Below are 17,266 nucleotides of genomic sequence, written 5' to 3'. Positions count from 1 at the left end.
AAATTGAAACCCCTAACAGTTCGAGGCTTCAATTTTGAAGCCCTAACATAATTAAGGGGTTCGGATTGAACCCCTAGATACTCAGTAAAAAATACACAAATGTACACAACACACAATTCACAATCTCATCCTCCAACTCCATTCATCAATCTCATGCTCCACATCAACACATAATTCGAAATAAACCTAAAAAAAATGGCTCAGAATCGAGGATACTTACAAAATGTTGGAGAGGATGCTCGACAAGGGCGACTACGAGGTGCGAGAATAAGGGTCTAAGAGAGAGAGAGAGGGGCAATATTGAGAAAGAGAGGGATATGAGAGAATGGAGTTATGGGGCGGGAGTTTAATATATTAGGAAAACATGGTCGTTTTGGGTTTATCCAAAACGACGGCATTTTACTATCTGTATATGTTTTTTTTAAACACACACACACACATTATGCAGTGCAGGTCGGGGGAAAGGTGGACGGGGGCCCAGATGAGGGCGGGGTACCCCACCTCCTGCATTCGGGCCACCCATGCAGAGGCAGGTTGGGTGGGGCTTCGCTACCCTCATATGGGCATGAAAGGGGAACAATTTGGGCCCTCGAACCTCGGCACCATTCCTTGTGGGAGGGTGCCCTCGTACAGATGTCGAGGGGCGGATTGACCCCCATGGTTGTTCACCCCACCCCACCCACCACTCACTCACCCATGACGAAATACAATTGGAAAACAACAACAAAATCCCAAACCAGCCCAGATTTTTCACCAAATCCACAGATCTATCCTTAAAATCCACAAATCTACATCCAACAACAATTAAACAAAATTACAAATACAAATAAATAAAAAAATCCATCTTAAAAAAAATACAACCTTTTGGAATTTACTTTGGCAAGACCACGTGTGGCCGTGGGTCAGAGCAAAGATCCACAACCATGAACGGTCGTGAGTCTCTTCGCAAACCCACGACCATTCGTGGCCTCAGACCCACGACCACGCCATGACTTGTAGTTCGTGCGTGTCTCACAATCACAAACTTCAAAAAGAAAAAGTGGAGGAGCAAGAGGAGAGGCGAGGAGAGAACGAGAAAGGGAGAGAGAGGAGAGGAGATGAGAGAAATAAAATGAAATTTAGGATTTTGTATTTTTTTTTTATGTAGTTTTAAGCTAAATACCAAAACGACGTTATTTTGGAAATTTTATTTCAAAATGATGTCGTTTTATATTTACGAATTTGCTTATATATATATAACTTTGGTCGGGTGGGCCGGGGCCTTATCTCCTGAAAAGCAAGATGAGGTCCTTTCCCCACCCGACTAAACAAGGGAAATGAAATAAACACATAAAAAGTAAAATGATTGATAAATAGTACTATCCAAATATGTTGAACTTATTTGGCTGACCATAGGTAAAAGGTTTGATCTATTTTAACCCATATTAGGAATTTCAGGTCTGATTTGATTATACAGATGAGATAAGATGAAAGTTAAAAGTTAAATAAAATATTATTTGAATATAATTTTTGTTTTAAAATTTGAAAAATTTGAATTATTCTTTGTATTTTAGTTAAAAATTTTAAAAAATTATAATAATTAGATGAGATAAGATAGTTATGACCAATGCACTTTAGGATTCATTTATACACAGAGAGAGAGAGAGAGAGGGGGGGGGGGAGAGAGAGAGAACGTTTTCCTACCCTTCCTCTATTCTTTAATAATTATTCAATAAATAATAAGAAAAATTCTCGAGAGCAGCCACTACACACCCTACCATAATTACCAATTTCCCTGCAACAAAACTCACGCGTCTATTAGGTTCTTCCCATTTGAATCTTCCTAGCAAACCTCCTCTCCCCCATCCCCTGTGTTCCTTCCGTCTGCACTTTCCCCCCACCCCCTCCCCCTCTGATTTTTAACAATCGGATGATAATTTCAGCTTCATATTACTCTAATCAGTGGTCTGATTCAAAGATCTAAGGGTTAGGTGAGTTATTTCCTTTATTTCTGGTTAGGATAATTGTTGTTATGGATCTTTGCGATTTTTGGTAGAATAGGTTGGTTGATTCTTTTTGTGATGATGTTAAAGAAAGAGGTGCAGAGAAGTTCTATATTAAAGTTTGAAACCTTTGGGTGTTGATATTCTATTATGCAAAAGAGGACTTCAGTTTTTCATGTTGATTTTTCTTGGGCTGTCTTTTCATTTGCTTTAAAAAAACTTTCAAATTTCATCCATGACAAGCTAAGGATTTCTTTCTTGTCATTTGGGTTTAGCTTTTTCAGCCTCCTTGCTAAGGTTTCCTCAAAATTGTTCAACAGTGAAAGAAGCTTTTGAGACAGATGAGAACCCTTTGGGGATAACCATCGTAAAGGATCCCCAAAATGGAAGAAAGGCTAGTGTGGTTCTTGTGGATGGCTCATGTCGATGATTTAACTGCATATATGATAACATATAAAAGCTTCAAAAAAACCATATGGGCAACACAAGTGGTAGGGGGGGGGGGGGGGGGGGCTTCTGGGAGAGGAACAAAAGAAGATGGGCGGGAGATAGGGAGGGAGGAGAGCTAGGGGAAGCGGGGAGTGACAGCGTTGTGCAGATGGAGGAACGTTGCCTGTGGCGGCAGATGGAAAGACGACATCGCCGGTGGCGGTGGTGTCAAGACCCAATAAAAAGCCGCCCTAGGACATGATCCTAGGCATGCATGAGCTAGCCAAAAGAAGATGGGCAGGCGATAGGGAGGGAGGAGAGCTAGGCGAAGCGGGGAGTGACAGTGTTGTGCAGACGGAGGAACGTTGCCGGTGGCGGCAGGTGGAGAGACGACATCGCCGGTGGCAATGGTGTCAAGACCCAATAAAAAACCGTCCTAGGACATGGTCCTAGGCATGCATGGGCTAGCCAAGGCCACCAAGGGCCAATGTCGTGGGCTTCCATGGGTTCCACACCATTATCATTTGTTTACTGATTTATTTTATTTATTTTTATTTATCAAGGGACCTATTAGGGTTTCCACTTTATATTCTTTATAAATAGGACCCTTAGGCATTTAGTTTACATCTTTTGAACCATTGTCAAATTCCCTAAGTGAGTAGACTTGTTATTGAGATCACCATTTTGGTGCTAGGCACTTGGGCTACTTGGGTGCAGTTCGTGAATCCCTAGTAGAGAATCATCATCTTGCAATTCGTGAATATGTGTGATTCAACTTATCTTGTTCTTTCAACTTGGTGTAATTCGTGAATCCAAATTGTGTTATCTTTGTTATTTTCAAATTTATCAATCTAGGAGATTTATTTTAACTATTGTGCAATCCGTGGATCAATAGTTGCAGTGCTATCTTATTCATCCATTATCCTCATTATTCTTATTTTTCATCTTGTTCATATACACTTTCTTTCATATCTAAATATTCATATAAACCAAAAAGAGTTTTCATATTCTTTTGTTGAGTCAATTCATCTTTGTGCATTCTTGACTTGGTGGTGAAATTGTTCATCATTGTGTTATTGAATGTTCATACGTGCTCATCCATATTGTTCATCCATATATTTCCTTGCATTCATTTGATCCACCCAAACACTAAGTCTTGCCCACTATAGTGTTTGCCCTAGTCCACTTACCATAAATTACCTTGCCGCCCCTCCATAAAACCCTAGCCATATTTCCCACATACACTACTCGGCCAACTCTAGTGTTGTCCTACCTTCCATAATTGGCCACATTCCATAATTACCCTTCATCCATCATATTCATTGACCTAGCCGAAATTGCCACTTCCCATCATCCAACTTGCCCTAGTTGTGAGTCATACTTATCATAAGTGGCTTGCCCATAAATATTTTCATATTCATAAAACCCTAGTCCATATACTCCACTTGCATATTCGACCACACCAAAGTCTTCAATCCATAAAACCCTAGCCGTCTACCTCAAATCTCTAGAAGGTAATTCATTCATTTTAGGAGTCTTGCCTCCATCCACTCACACAAACCCTAGCCGTCCATCAAGAGACCTCTTTGGCAACTTCCTTAATTCAAGGAAAGTTGACTCAATCCAATCTCATCCCTTAATTCTAGGAACTTCCCTAGAATCATTTCATCCCTCCAATCACTCAACCAATCCCTTAAATCGCTCTTCCTAAAATCTCTCTAGTCAACCAGTGACTTGCCATCCTAGCCAAACTCCAATCACTCATCCAATTCCTTAAATCTCTAAACTCATTCTATAGACCTAATCAACCAAAGACACCATCCTCTTGCTATATTCAAATCCAAATCCTATATTCCTTATCTTATCCTAGCAAATCCCTAAACTCAAGGAATAACCTTAGATGCATTCAAACTTTATCTCATCTCCTAAATCCAATCCTTAAATCTCTCAACTCCTTCCATAGACGTAGTCAACCAAAGACTGAATCCTCTTGCCAAAACCGAACCACCCTAATATTAATGGTTATCCAACCCCAAAGTCGGCCAACCCTAGCCACCAAACCCTAGCCTCTCTCATCCACATCATTCTCAAACCCTAACATCTCATCCAAGACTCCAACCATAGTCAATCTCTTCCAATCTTGAAATCATCATTGGCCACCACACAAAACCCTAGCTACATTTCACCATATCAACCCTAATCATCATCTAAGAAGCCCTAACATCAAGGGCAACCTTCAAGCCATTCCACTTAGCATTAAACATCCATATTCATCACTTAGATCATCCGAACTCATTATCATCAAACACTAAACCTTCATCAACTTAAGAATACATCATTGCGCCATCCTACGTGCTATTATTGGCCAAAGACCAAGCAAGTTTGCAAGGTTACTCGGTTATCATTCACACCAAGGCGAGCTTGTGGTCTTTAGTGTTAGGGACAATACCGGGATCTCTAACGGGTGGGCAAAGGAAGATGACGAGGATTTTCACGGGCAAAATTCAAATTGGGAAGAAAACACTACTGACCAACAATTTTTGCAAAACACACGTTTTGCATTAATAATAATAATAATAATAATAATCATAATAATAATAATAATAATAATAATAATAATAAAACAGTCATGTATGATGTGCAATGTGTACACCGCTGTTACTTAGAAGATCTCTTATTATTTGAAAAAATCCTATACAATCTTCTACTATTTACATAACCTCCACACATCATATTTTTTAATTTTTTTTATCAAATATTTAATATTTAAATAATGAATAGAAGAATTGAATTAATTTAAAAAGAATAAACTCAAAATAAAAACTAAAAAAAATATTAAAAATTTTAAAAATATTGTGGGCGAAGGTTGTGTAGTATAGTAGTATTGCTCAAAGCATATCAACAAACGTACACGTCATCCAGTATGATTATTCATCGAACTAAGGGTTCCGAAAACGAGAAGAACAGAAAATAAAGACCCCGGAGAGAGCAGAGTCAGCCGCTGCGTTTTTCCCTCCCAGAAAAGGAAGAGACCAGCGAGCGGGAGTGAGAGCAAGGGAAGCAATAGAGCGAGATGGCTGTAGCTGGACCAGGGCAGCTGAACGTGGAGGAGTACCCTTCATGGGGGTCCCGTAGCGTCGACTGTTTCGAGAAATTGGAGCAAATCGGCGAAGGCACCTACGGGTCTGTCCCCTCCACAGTATTTTTTTATGAGTATCTCCACACATAATTCTCTTGTCGTTGATTTATTTGTTTCTTATATTCTTGGTTCGTTCTCTTACGCGAGAGATAGTTTTGCCTTGGTTGTTTTTTTAGTTGGAGTCGTGGATCCGGCAGTGGTGGTTTATTTTTGGGTTGCGGCCCGCGGGTTCTCTTATTTGAAATATGTCACCTAATGATTTTTTGAGGATTCTCGGATTTTTATTTGGTGGGTTCATAGTTAATAGTGGGAACAAGTTTTATAGACGAATAGTTTTCTCGACAAGATATAATTTTTTTGGTCAGTTCTGTAGGTGTGCGAGATCGTATCTTATTTTTTCAATTGGGATGCTGTTTGTGGCAAAAACTAGTTTGGGTAATTGATTCATTGGGGTTTATCTCGTTGTTTGATGGTTGAAGCCCCCCTTATTTGGAAAAATTGTGGGTTTTTCTTATAAAGAGCTTTAAGCATTCTCGATTTCTCATTTTTGAGCCTCATTGGCTTCTTTTTTGTATGGTTTAAGGTTTTATTTGTTTCATTTATTTGCTTATCAGTTCATTACTTAATAAAACAAAAATATTTGCTTATGACTTTAACATTCGGGTTTTTTTCCTTTTTGTAGTGGGATTCTATTAGTTACTACTTAAAGTGATCATTGTTTCTCAATCCCTAATGAATGTAACTACAACTTTTTGCCAAGGCTTTTGCTTCTCTAGGAGGGTTTGGGCATTAAAACTATAAAGGGATTAGATTTTTTTTTGATTGGCACTGGGTGTCCATGAACAATGTCCCAACTAATCCCGGGGGTCATTAGAATTGTTCTTGTTTCCATTTTTCACGGGATACTAGTGCTTTCCAGATGTAGAGTACAGCATATATGAAGTAGTTAGATGGTGCCACACATCTGAAGCACAGCAATGATAATTCTGGCCACACTTGATTGGGATCAAACATAGTGTAACGACCTAGCGTAATAACCTCGAAAAGATTAATAAATTTGAAGCTTCCCCTGAATCACTTATATTAGGAAATACACAGTAATAAAATGAAAAGTTACAATGAAATGAAAAATTCAAACGAAACCAGCTTGGACTGAGGCACGAAAATCTCGCTCTCTTTAAGGAGATTCAATGCTTCTGCTGTATGTAAATTTTCAATTGAACCGGTGCAGCAGACCTCCTCTTGACTTGTCTCCTCCAGGATACAACAGCCCCACTGATCGTCGTATAGCTCAAACCAACTTTGCACACGTGGTTGAGCCCAAAACTCCTCTAAAAATAACACCTCTCTATTGTCTGAAAAATTCTCAATAATCTCTAAACACTACCTTATTTTATCTTTGTAAAAACTCTCACTTTACGTACAATAGTGGACAAAAAGATAGCTTCTAACTTTTTTCTCAATCTTTCGTACACCCCACTACTATCTTCTTAAAGCCCCCCCTTTTTTTCCAAAATACTATACGTTGGTAGTTTTTCCAGATCTCATCATGTGCCGTAAATGCAGGTCTTACTCCTAGATTCTAGAAAACCACCCAAACAAACCAAACGGCTGTCTTTTTTCATACCTGTTAAAAACAAACTTGAAGATTTTCATCAGATTGTTGGCACTTTGAATGATTTGGTTTAAAACTTTCTCAACAAAAAAATCTAAGGAAAGCAACGGTAATATTAAAAAAAATCTTACTAACAAATACAATCTATTAAAAAATACCAACAACTTATATAGCTCAATTTCACCTAGTAAGCGGCTAATGTGAGGCTTAGCACACATGACTGCATTTATAACCTAGCCACCATGTGAGTTATTCACATTCTCAATGTGGACTAGGATTTTACATGGAATTCATCTTATAGGAAGTAGTTAGATGGTGCCACATTTTTGAAGCACAGCTTTGAAAACTGTATCAACAACTGATTATGTTACTATAAACATGACATATTCTTTTTGGTTGGTCAGGCAAAGAAAACATGAATGGAGTTGGACACAATACGTGATTATCTCATTTTTCTTTTGAAGATTTTGATAGTAACTTAAATAGCTGTGGTGAGGGGCCATGAGCCTGATATTTGTCGATAAAAAATGGAGTTTTGATGATATTTTCTGTGAGACGCAACAGGGTGTGTAAGGCAATTACAGATTTTTCAAGTTTTTCATTTTGTTTCCTAGGTTTTTTTCTATTGTCTCTACGCGCTAGAGGATCAATTGAATATTTGAGCATGTGTGATTTTGCAGTCAAGTTTACATGGCCAGAGAAATCAGAACTGGGGAAATTGTTGCTTTGAAAAAGATACGCATGGACAATGAAAAAGAAGGGGTAATTTCTCATTCCATTTACTATTTCTTCTTATCTATGTCAATTATAGCCCACCAAAGAACATAGAGGTGTGTGTGCACTGAAGCATACAGATTCATGATTATTTGAATAATTTGTCAGCCATGTTTTGCTTTATGCAGTTTCCTATAACTGCCATTCGAGAAATTAAAATTTTGAAGAAGCTTCATCACGAAAACGTTATTAAGCTGAAAGAGATTGTGACCTCTCCAGGTACTTTGATTTTCTCAGCTTTGAGGAACTCCATCTTCATTAGATTCTCAACAACAATATTAAACTGATTTTGTTCATACCTTCTCTATTTTGCCTTTGTCTTCAAGGTCCTGAGACAGATGAGCAAGGGAATCAAGGTGAGAGAGCTGTTGTATGCTTTCCAGATTAGTTGGTTCTATTAGTTACTTTTTCTTGCTTGTCATCCCTCTCATTTCCTTAAGGTTGTACATGTGGTTTAAAGGTGTCCTGGTACCTAAAGTCTGGAATAGATGGTAATTTCTAACATCATTATATGTTTGTTGGAACTACAGATGGTAATAAGTTTAAGGGAGGCATCTACATGGTTTTTGAGTACATGGACCATGACTTGACTGGTCTTGCTGATCGTCCTGGGCTGAGATTTACAGTTCCCCAGATCAAAGTAATTTGTGTTTGAAATTGAAAGGAGTTTATGCGTTTTGTAACCAAACACCTAATGCATACAAATTTACTGATATATATTTCTTTATCCAGTGTTATATGAAGCAGTTATTGACTGGGCTCCATTATTGTCATGTTAATCAAGTTCTTCATCGGGACATTAAAGGTGATTTTGTTGTGTTTTCAGTTAAAATGAAATATATTATTCCATACTGCTGTTAATTATTATTATTATAATTATTTTTTATTTTTCATTTTTGTGATCGGGGCCTATGTTTGACTAATGCCTTTCTCGCAGGTTCTAATCTTTTGATAGATAATGAGGGAAATTTGAAGCTAGCAGACTTTGGGCTTGCACGATCATTTTCTACTGACCACACTGGGAATCTTACAAATCGTGTTATTACTTTGTGGTATAGGTAAATATTTAATTTCAGTCACTTATAAAAAAAAAAAAATTAATTTCAGTCAGTGAGTGTGATTCTCCCTACACCAAGCCCGTGATATTTTCAAGAATATCCTCATTTTCCGTTAATTTGTTTGAGCATCCCAATTTCCATTTAGTTGGTTCAGACTGGTATGATTTGGGCAGGCCACCAGAGTTGCTGCTAGGAGCTACAAAGTATGGTCCAGCTGTTGATATGTGGTCTGTTGGTTGCATTTTTGCTGAGCTTTTGAATGGAAAACCGATCTTGCCTGGGAAAAATGAGGTTAGATATGTTCACAGTTTTTTTTTTTTTTTTTTGGGGTCTGATAATTGGTATGTAGAATCATGTTCTGATGTGCATATGCAGCCTTATTCTGGTTTTGCATTCAGTATCGTTGGTGGTGTAAAATGGGAGTGAATATGACTTTTGGATTGCAGTTATGGATTGCAGCAACCTGCCTTTTCAACTTGAATTTTCCTTTTCTTCCTTTTTCCTTGAGAGATTTGTTTTTGGCAGGGATCTAGTTTCAAATCCCCCCAGGTCTAAGGTTCAAATCCCCTTGGGTGCAAACAATCTCTAGGGGCCATTGGATTGGGGGATTTTCTCCTTGAATTACCCGAGGTGCACTTGCGAGGAAACTCCTTGCCGAGGGCCTGTACACCCCTAGGATTAGTTAGGATGCTGTTCCCGGACACCCAGTGTCAATCAAGAAAAGGGATCTAGTTTCAAACAGTAATTTATACTGTGAAGAATAAATTCCAGAATATTTTGGCAAAAGTACATTTTTTAAAACACATATTAGCTTGGGGGTTTATGAGCTGAGGAAAAGGCTTCTAATATTAGAATGGGGCCATAGATTCTCCTTGTGTGTTTTCTCTATTTCCAGTGTACAAGAGAGAGGAAAGAAGTTTTATGAGAGAGCCACAAATTTTCCTTTTATGTTGGAACTGTTTTTCTTCAGCTTGGGTTAAATGATTGGGTTTTCTATTATAAAAGCTATGCTGACAACTTATCAAAAAAAAAACCTATGCTGACAAATCCAAATGACAGTCTAGTTAGAGTGGAGATCTACTCATTCTCCATTACATAATAAATTTTACAGCCCTAAGCCGCTAACATCTCATGACCTCATTTTGGATAAGGATTCATAGTGCTAATCCTTGGGGCCTTTTTTTATCTGTATTCAGCTAAGCCTTTCATTGTTTCAAAAAGCTAAACACTCAAGCTGCAGTTAATGATGACTTGATTACAATTAAGTATGAAGTTGGGCTATGCTTACTTTTATCATTAAGAAAGTTCCTCTTTACTGATAAAAAAAATAAAAACCAAAACGAAGTATGAAGTTTTTGGTTCATAGACGAAAAATTATTAGAACATTGCAAAATTTTGAGAAACCTTCAAAGAAGTGACTGTAGATGAGATTAAGGATGTGTTTGGATGTTGGAGTAAGTTGAGTTGAGTTGAGTTGAGATGATAAAAGATTGTTAGAATATTATTTTTTAATATTATTATTATTTTAGGATTTGAAAAAAGTTGAATTATTTATTATATTTTGTGTTGGGATTTGAAAAAGTTGTAATGATGAGTTGCGATGAGTTGAGATGAGTTTGTGATCCAAACTCTCCCTAAATGATGATACATATCGTTACACATCTCTGTCCGCTTATTCTGAAATAAATAGTTTTTGATTTATACCTGTTGAAAATAATAATTCATAATTGTTCTAGCCTGAGCAACTGAACAAGATATTTGAGCTTTGTGGATCACCTGATGAGATCAACTGGCCTGGTGTTTCAAAGATGCCTTGGTACAATAATTTCAAGCCATCAAGGCCCATGAAGAGACGTATCAGAGAGGTTTTCAGACAGTAAGTAAACATGGATTTATCTTTTGCATAAAAGAATAATGGTAAATATTAGTCAGCTAGAAGTTATTGGAATACTTATTTTCTAAGTCAATTTTTTGTAATTTTATTTGGTTTACAGTTTTGACCGCCATGCACTAGATTTGCTGGACAGCATGTTAACACTGAACCCAGATAAGGTAACAATGAATCTGGATTACGACATGATTCTTACCTCATTATAGTTACTGGTGTTTTAAATATATACTATTTAATTTTCAATATAATTTTTCGCATTTTCTTCAAATATTTGTTTACCACTTTTCATTTTGGGACTTAAAAATCCTTATTGTACTTGAAATTGTTCTTTCATATAGACCCATTGAAGCTTTTGGATTTGTTTTGACATATATGGTGACCATACATTGACAAGTCACAAGTAATATGCAATCAAAACAGATGGAAACATTATTATAGAATCATACAGCTTAGCCATTTTATCTTTTCTCTGAGAATGGTCTCAAAGTTTTTTGTATTCTATTCATGGGTTGAGCATGCTTATAAAGTAGATATAGGTATAAATCCTAGAGGAAGAATATCAGTACCGATTCTGTGTTCACTAGTACTGGGATAAGGAAGCCAGCTATTCCCGACATGCTAAATAATATATGTAACAAGCACCTCACTGTTACCTTTATTGTGCTTCTCACGTCCGTGTTTCCTTCTCTATTAATGAGTAACACCTTACTATTACCTTATTGTGCTTCTTGCCTCCCTGTGTTTCCTTCTATATTAATGATCCTTTGTTTATGTAGAGAATATCTGCTCAGGATGCCCTAGTTGCTGAGTATTTCTGGAATGATCCTTTACCTTGCGACCCTAAGAGGTATGATTCCCCCATCTTTAAATTACCTCATAGGAGTTCTAAGATAACTTGATATATTTCATTCAAATAAAAAAGTAATGCAGAGAACAGCCTTGTCCCCCAAATGTATAGGCATTTGTGATATGCCACCCGGGGCAAACAATTGTTTTTTATCTTTTCTCATGCTTGCATAGACATGTCCCTTTGTACCCGAACTCCTCAAGGAATTTCCAGATTTCTGCTTATCAAACAGATGTAGTCTCTTTCTTAGTCTTATAATATGTTGGACCATGTCTATATTTGGATCATGTAGCCTGCCCAAGTATGAATCATCACATGAGTTTCAGACAAAGAAAAAAAGGCAGCAGCAACGTCAAAATGAAGAGACAGCAAAGCGACAGAAATTGCAGCACCCTCAGCAGCATGCCCGTTTGCCTCCCATCCAACAACATACTGGGCAGGCTCATCCTTCTCATTGGCATGGGCCTAATCATCCCATCAACAATGCACAGCCTCCCGTGTCTACTGGACCTAGTCATAACCAATATGGAAGGCCCCGTGGCCCTCCTGGAGGTCCAAATAGGTACCCTCCAAGTGCAAATCAGAGTGGAGGAGGTTATAACCAAAATCGCGGGGCCCAAGTTGGAAGCTACAGTGGTGGGCCATATCCATCGCAAGGACGAGGACCACCGTATGGTGGGAGTGGCATGCCTGCCCCCAGTCAAAGGGGAGCTGCGAGTGGTTACGGAGTTGGCCCGCCAAATTATTCACAAAGTGGTCAATTTGGAGGTTCAGCTGGTGGTAGAGGTCCGAACCCGTTGGGTGGCAGCCGAAATCAACAGTATGGTTGGCAGCAATAAACAGTCGAGAGGATATTTGAACTGAATAGGTATGGTTCAGTAGAAATATAGAAACCAGGGTGAAGATGGCCCAAGGTAGACTTGATCAACTTGTGTGATGTCTAGAACGCATTTGGTTAGTCATTAATTGTTTCTTAAGCTTAAATGATGTATATAGTTTTCTTTGGGGAGATTTTCATATTCCCTCTTTCCATGAAGCTGTAAAGATGGTGAGAATTATAGAGAAGTAAATTTGTATGACATTATTTTTCCACCGGCTGTTTTATAAGACAATATATCAAACTGTGTTTTTTCCATTTCTTCTCTTATGAATTTCTTTTCCTTCGCAGAGTCCGTTGCAGTTTTTACTTTTCAGCAAGATTTCTGTCAGAGATCCTTTACTTACACGTTATGGGGAAAGAATGGAGGGTGGGGTGGTATTGGACCTTAGCCGTTTCAAACCCGTCTAGTCAATATATAAAATGAAGCCGTCGTTTTTATTTAAAGCCCGATGTATCTATTTATTTAAACTTATGGTTAATCCTACAGTCAATGTTGCTCTCCATGCATAGTTCCTTTTAGGGAAGAGGCACCACTAGATTGAGAAGTTGGAAAAAAAAAAAAAAGTAATTTTAGAGATAAGTCTCAAATGCACAAGGCTTGTGAGTCTTTTGTAAATGAGAATGTCCATTGTGTTTAGATGTTAAAGTGAGTTGAGTTGAATTGAGATGATAAAATATTATTAAAATATTATTTTTTTAATATTATTATTATTTTAAGATTTAAAAAAATTAAATTATTTATTATATTTTATATTAAAATTTTAAAAAATTATAATAATGAGTTGAGATAAATTTTTTTATAGATTATTAGATGCCTAATCATGAAGGTTGCAAGGGGCTATAAAGCTCTCAGCACTTAATAAAAAGAAGAAAGTGTCAAAAGTCTCTACCTAATTTGTTTTTTATTGGCACATCATGACTACTGCCTTAGCGTTCCAAAAACGTTGCCAAGATAAAGGTTATCTGACCGACAGATCATGATCAATCAGCCTACCTAATTTTGACATATAATAGGTTATTCTAGAGATGGAAAATGATAGACACACGATCAATTTTTTAATATTTTATATAATTATATTTTAATTGAGTGACATTTGTGTAGAATAACTTATAAAAACATCATTTTATATGAATATTCTTGTTATAAAATATGATTATAAAAAAATAATAAAAAGAATTATTGTAGTACATTAATACACCCTTATTTCTAGAATAATGTTAGTTGTCCCGAGGCCGTGGGTCACGAGGTCGGTTGTATCAATTCGTGTTCACCCTAATCTTTTGTGTGTTTAGCACTGACTCTTATTTCTATGGTGTCAAATCCAAAGATTGATTGATTTGTAGGGTATCATGTTCGAAAATTAATTGATCACATATATTAAGGGCTATACAACTAGCTACTCCTCAGATGATAACGAAAGGAGTGCAACTCAACAGAACAGCTACACTGCTAGTTGTTCCTCAGATGATAGTGGAAAGGAGTGCAACTCAGAATAAACAGCTACACTGTCAAGCCACTCTATAACGTTCAGTACACTGCTTTGTAACAATTTATGAACAGGTGTTATATGCTTATTAGGAGGAATATTCTGAGTTGTCAGTACTTGTAGTATAAAGTGATACTCTGAGTACTGTATATGACTAGTGTGTAAAAACAAGAAGAATTCTGTGCAGCAAAGTGTTGCACTCTGTTTCATGAAGAGAATTTTTCACAAACACTTAAGAGTGCCTTTTTTATGTTTAATAACATAGAGGATGCGTCACTCCATTTCATTATAATTGCATAGGTACATAACAACTTTAGAAAAACAAGTACGTAAAGGTAGAAAATCATGCCGACTTTTCCGCTTCTCTCGGTAGCTTGAATTGCTCAATGATAGACTTGCTATCCAATCCCTTGCTGAGAAAGTTTTTTTGGGACTCCTGCACTGTAAATTTCCGGTAAAGACGCGGTTTTTCTGCAGATACTAGTTCTTCCAGTGGTCCAAAGTACTCGGAATCGCCCCGATTCCCCACGTTAAAAAATATCACTACTGAGATTCGAGGGTCCTTGCATGGATTAGCCAAAACACGATGCTCCACGCTTGTGTAATTGTCGTTGGAGATTATCTGCCAGATATATATAGAAATCTAGCTCAAATATATATATTTCTTCAAGTTTTAAGAACCGCCCTGCACGAGAAAACCTTTAACAAATATGCATGATGCATGTTGTGAATTTAAGCGAGAGTTTGCTCAAGAAATTATTAGATCAGTTCATTGATGAAATGAACAAACATGTTTTTGTGACTGAGTTACGGAAATGAGATATTTACTTGGATGAAGTCTCCAATGTTGATGGTCAAAGCTCCAGGGATGGGTTTCACATTCACCCACTCATCGCCATGCTTTACTTGCAATCCCGCCACCTGGTTCTGCAACAACACTGTCAACCCAGAATCTGTGTGAGATGTGATCCCCACGGTCAGATCCGGGCGTGGACAGTACGGATAGCAGTGGCCGACGAGCAGTTTACGGGCCAAAAACCCCAGCTCCTTGAACCTTCCAGCCTCCACTCCCAACCCTTCAGACAATAACTCGAGCAAAGCCTCAGCCACCTTTGTTGCATGCGATTCCCATGCGAGCACCTCCTTCCTACAGATCTCCGGGATTTCCTCCTCCTTTGCTCGTACTTTCTCTGGGGACAACCACACCGCGAGGGTGTCATGCCAGGTGGCTGCCTTGGCTCGGTACAAGTCGTTGTTGGTCGCATACATGACACCATGCGAATCTTGACGCTTATAGTGCTTGGCCCTGACCTCCTGAGGCTGGTCGTGGAAGGCTCCGATCGCGTTTATCGTTTCGTCGAGGACGGAGACCGGTACGCCATGGTTGATCACTTGGAAGAAGCCCCATGTGGCCGTTGCTTCTTTGATTTCAGCAACAAGTTTCTGTTGTTCGAGGGGGGAATACTTCAAATGGGCTAGATCGATTACCGGTATGCTTTTTGTGGTGCAAGCTTGAGAGGGTTTCTTGAGGTCGGAGATAGTCTCAGGTGGGTGAACGAAGAAGCGGGGGATTGAGGTGATGCCGGAGTCGGCGAGTCCCTTGACACCCACCTTGGATTCGTCGAATTCCTTGACTTCTTTCATACGGTCGTATGCGGGAGTAGCACCAGCGTCGACGTCTGCCATGGGCTTCAATTATGTGTTTGTTTTTGGGTATCTGTTAGTAACTATAGAGTACAACTTCTAGCCGAATAATTTTTGTTGTGTATCAATGTATGGCCTGCTTATGTGTATATCTATCCCTATTATATAAGAGCTTATCTCAAATGAACAGTAATAAATAGTATTTTTTTTATTTTTCTGTGTGACATCCGTGTAACACGTATACTGCTTTTTATATTTTGTATCCGTAAATATCTTTTTATTATTTTAATATCTTTTTATATATAGATGTATCAGTATATATTATTTTAATTATGAAAAAGGATAAATTGTGTCAGTAAATGCTTGTATCAGTATAAAATGTCAGTAATTTTATATTTCCAGTATAAATTTTTTTATTATCTTCTTTTGTCAGTATATCATTATAATTATGAAAAAAATTACTTGTGTCACACGTATACTGCTTTTTATATTTTGTGTCCGTAAATGCCTTTTTATTATTTTAATATCATTTTATATATAGATGTATCAGTATATATTATTTTAATTATGAAAAAGGATGAATTGTGTCAGTAAATGCTAGTATCAGTATAAAATGTCAGTAATTTTATATTTCCGGTATAAATTTTTTTCTTATCTTCTTTTGTCAGTATATCATTTTAATTATAAAGAAAATTACTTGTGTCAGAATATATTTTAATTATGAGAAAAAAATTAATTTTATTAGAAATCTCTACACGCTTGTGTCAGTAGAAAGAAATTGCTTGTGTCAGTAGGAGAAAGAAATTACTTGTGTCAGTAGGAAAAAAATTACTTGTGTCAGTAGGTTGAATCAATACATGAATATAGATAATTATACCGATTTACATATTTAAATAATTAAAAATGATAATAAAAAAGAAAAAGAAAAAATCGCCACAGAAGAAGGAAACATTAAAAAAATATTGTAAAACAATCGGTCAAAATCTTCTGCCAAGACAAATATATTTGTCTCATACCCCAAATTGAGCTTCCCTACAAAATAAAATAAAATAAAATATATGTCAAATTTTTAATTTAAAAAAATACAACTGAGTGAATAAAAAAAACTGTAAAAAAAACATGTGCCGAACAAAAAATCCATATGCATACTTCATATCAAGACTTTTTCTTCCTATCTGATTTGGAAGATTTTCTTTTTATCTCTGATTTGATGTCTGATTTGATTGGTTTTCCAACTTTTATTTACTTTACAGCAATCTGATGGGTGATATGGGTGATAGATAAGAGGTCTGGAAAGAGGACGCCTAGAAAGAGAGGGAACATACTTTAAAAGATGATGTTGTGTTCATCTTTATATAAGAGCCTATCTCAAATGAACAGTAATAAATAGTACTTTTCTTATTTTTCTGTGTGACATCCGTGTAACACGTATACTGCTTTTTATATTTTGTGTCCGTAAATGTCTTTTTATTATTTTAATATCTTTTTATATATAGATGTATCAGTATATATTATTTTAA

General features: G+C 37.1%; 2 protein-coding genes across 3 annotated transcripts; one reads left to right on the top strand and one right to left on the bottom strand.

Moving 5' to 3' along the window:
• The first annotated feature begins 5,336 nt into the window (after positions 1–5,336).
• Positions 5,337–12,870, top strand: LOC109001584 (cyclin-dependent kinase C-1-like). 2 transcript variants are annotated; one of them, XM_018978939.1, is made up of 13 exons: positions 5,491–5,594; positions 7,570–7,730; positions 7,846–7,927; positions 8,068–8,158; positions 8,266–8,295; positions 8,470–8,579; positions 8,672–8,744; positions 8,877–8,997; positions 9,171–9,288; positions 10,734–10,873; positions 10,992–11,049; positions 11,665–11,735; positions 12,028–12,870. In XM_018978939.1, the coding sequence occupies exons 3-13, from the start codon at positions 7,856–7,858 to the stop codon at positions 12,572–12,574; spliced, it is 1,431 nt and encodes a 476-aa protein (XP_018834484.1). In that variant the 5' UTR covers positions 5,491–5,594; positions 7,570–7,730; positions 7,846–7,855; the 3' UTR covers positions 12,575–12,870. The 2 variants fall into 2 exon arrangements, with proteins under 2 accessions (XP_018834483.1, XP_018834484.1); XM_018978938.2 differs by lacking the exon at positions 7,570–7,730 and having other exon boundaries at positions 5,337–5,594.
• A 1,504-nt stretch (positions 12,871–14,374) lies between these two features.
• LOC109001586 (1-aminocyclopropane-1-carboxylate oxidase homolog 4-like) lies at positions 14,375–15,884 on the bottom strand. The gene is made up of 2 exons (XM_018978940.2): positions 14,931–15,884; positions 14,375–14,724 (listed from the first exon to the last, which is right to left on the bottom strand). Exons 1-2 carry the CDS (start codon positions 15,786–15,788, stop codon positions 14,446–14,448), a joined length of 1,137 nt encoding a protein of 378 aa, XP_018834485.1. The 5' UTR covers positions 15,789–15,884; the 3' UTR covers positions 14,375–14,445.
• Positions 15,885–17,266: the final 1,382 nt, after the last annotated feature.

This window comes from Juglans regia, chromosome 10 (assembly GCF_001411555.2).
Source record: "Juglans regia cultivar Chandler chromosome 10, Walnut 2.0, whole genome shotgun sequence".
Lineage (NCBI taxonomy): Eukaryota > Viridiplantae > Streptophyta > Magnoliopsida > Fagales > Juglandaceae > Juglans > Juglans regia.
The sequence above is the reverse complement of the archived record's forward strand: the minus strand, read 5'-3'. Positions and strand labels throughout refer to the sequence as shown.

Bases quoted from the DNA above. Each gene is read 5' to 3' on its own strand.
- LOC109001584 (XM_018978938.2), top strand. From the start codon at position 5,485: ATGGCTGTAGCTGGACCAGGGCAGCTGAACGTGGAGGAGTACCCTTCA. The intron at 8,159-8,265 runs GTACTTTGATTT...TTTGTCTTCAAG, and splicing joins AGAGATTGTGACCTCTCCAG to GTCCTGAGACAGATGAGCAA. The intron at 9,289-10,733 runs GTTAGATATGTT...TAATTGTTCTAG, and splicing joins TCTTGCCTGGGAAAAATGAG to CCTGAGCAACTGAACAAGAT.
- LOC109001586 (XM_018978940.2), bottom strand. From the start codon at position 15,788: ATGGCAGACGTCGACGCTGGTGCTACTCCCGCATACGACCGTATGAAA. The intron at 14,725-14,930 runs GTAAATATCTCA...TATATCTGGCAG, and splicing joins ACATTGGAGACTTCATCCAA to ATAATCTCCAACGACAATTA.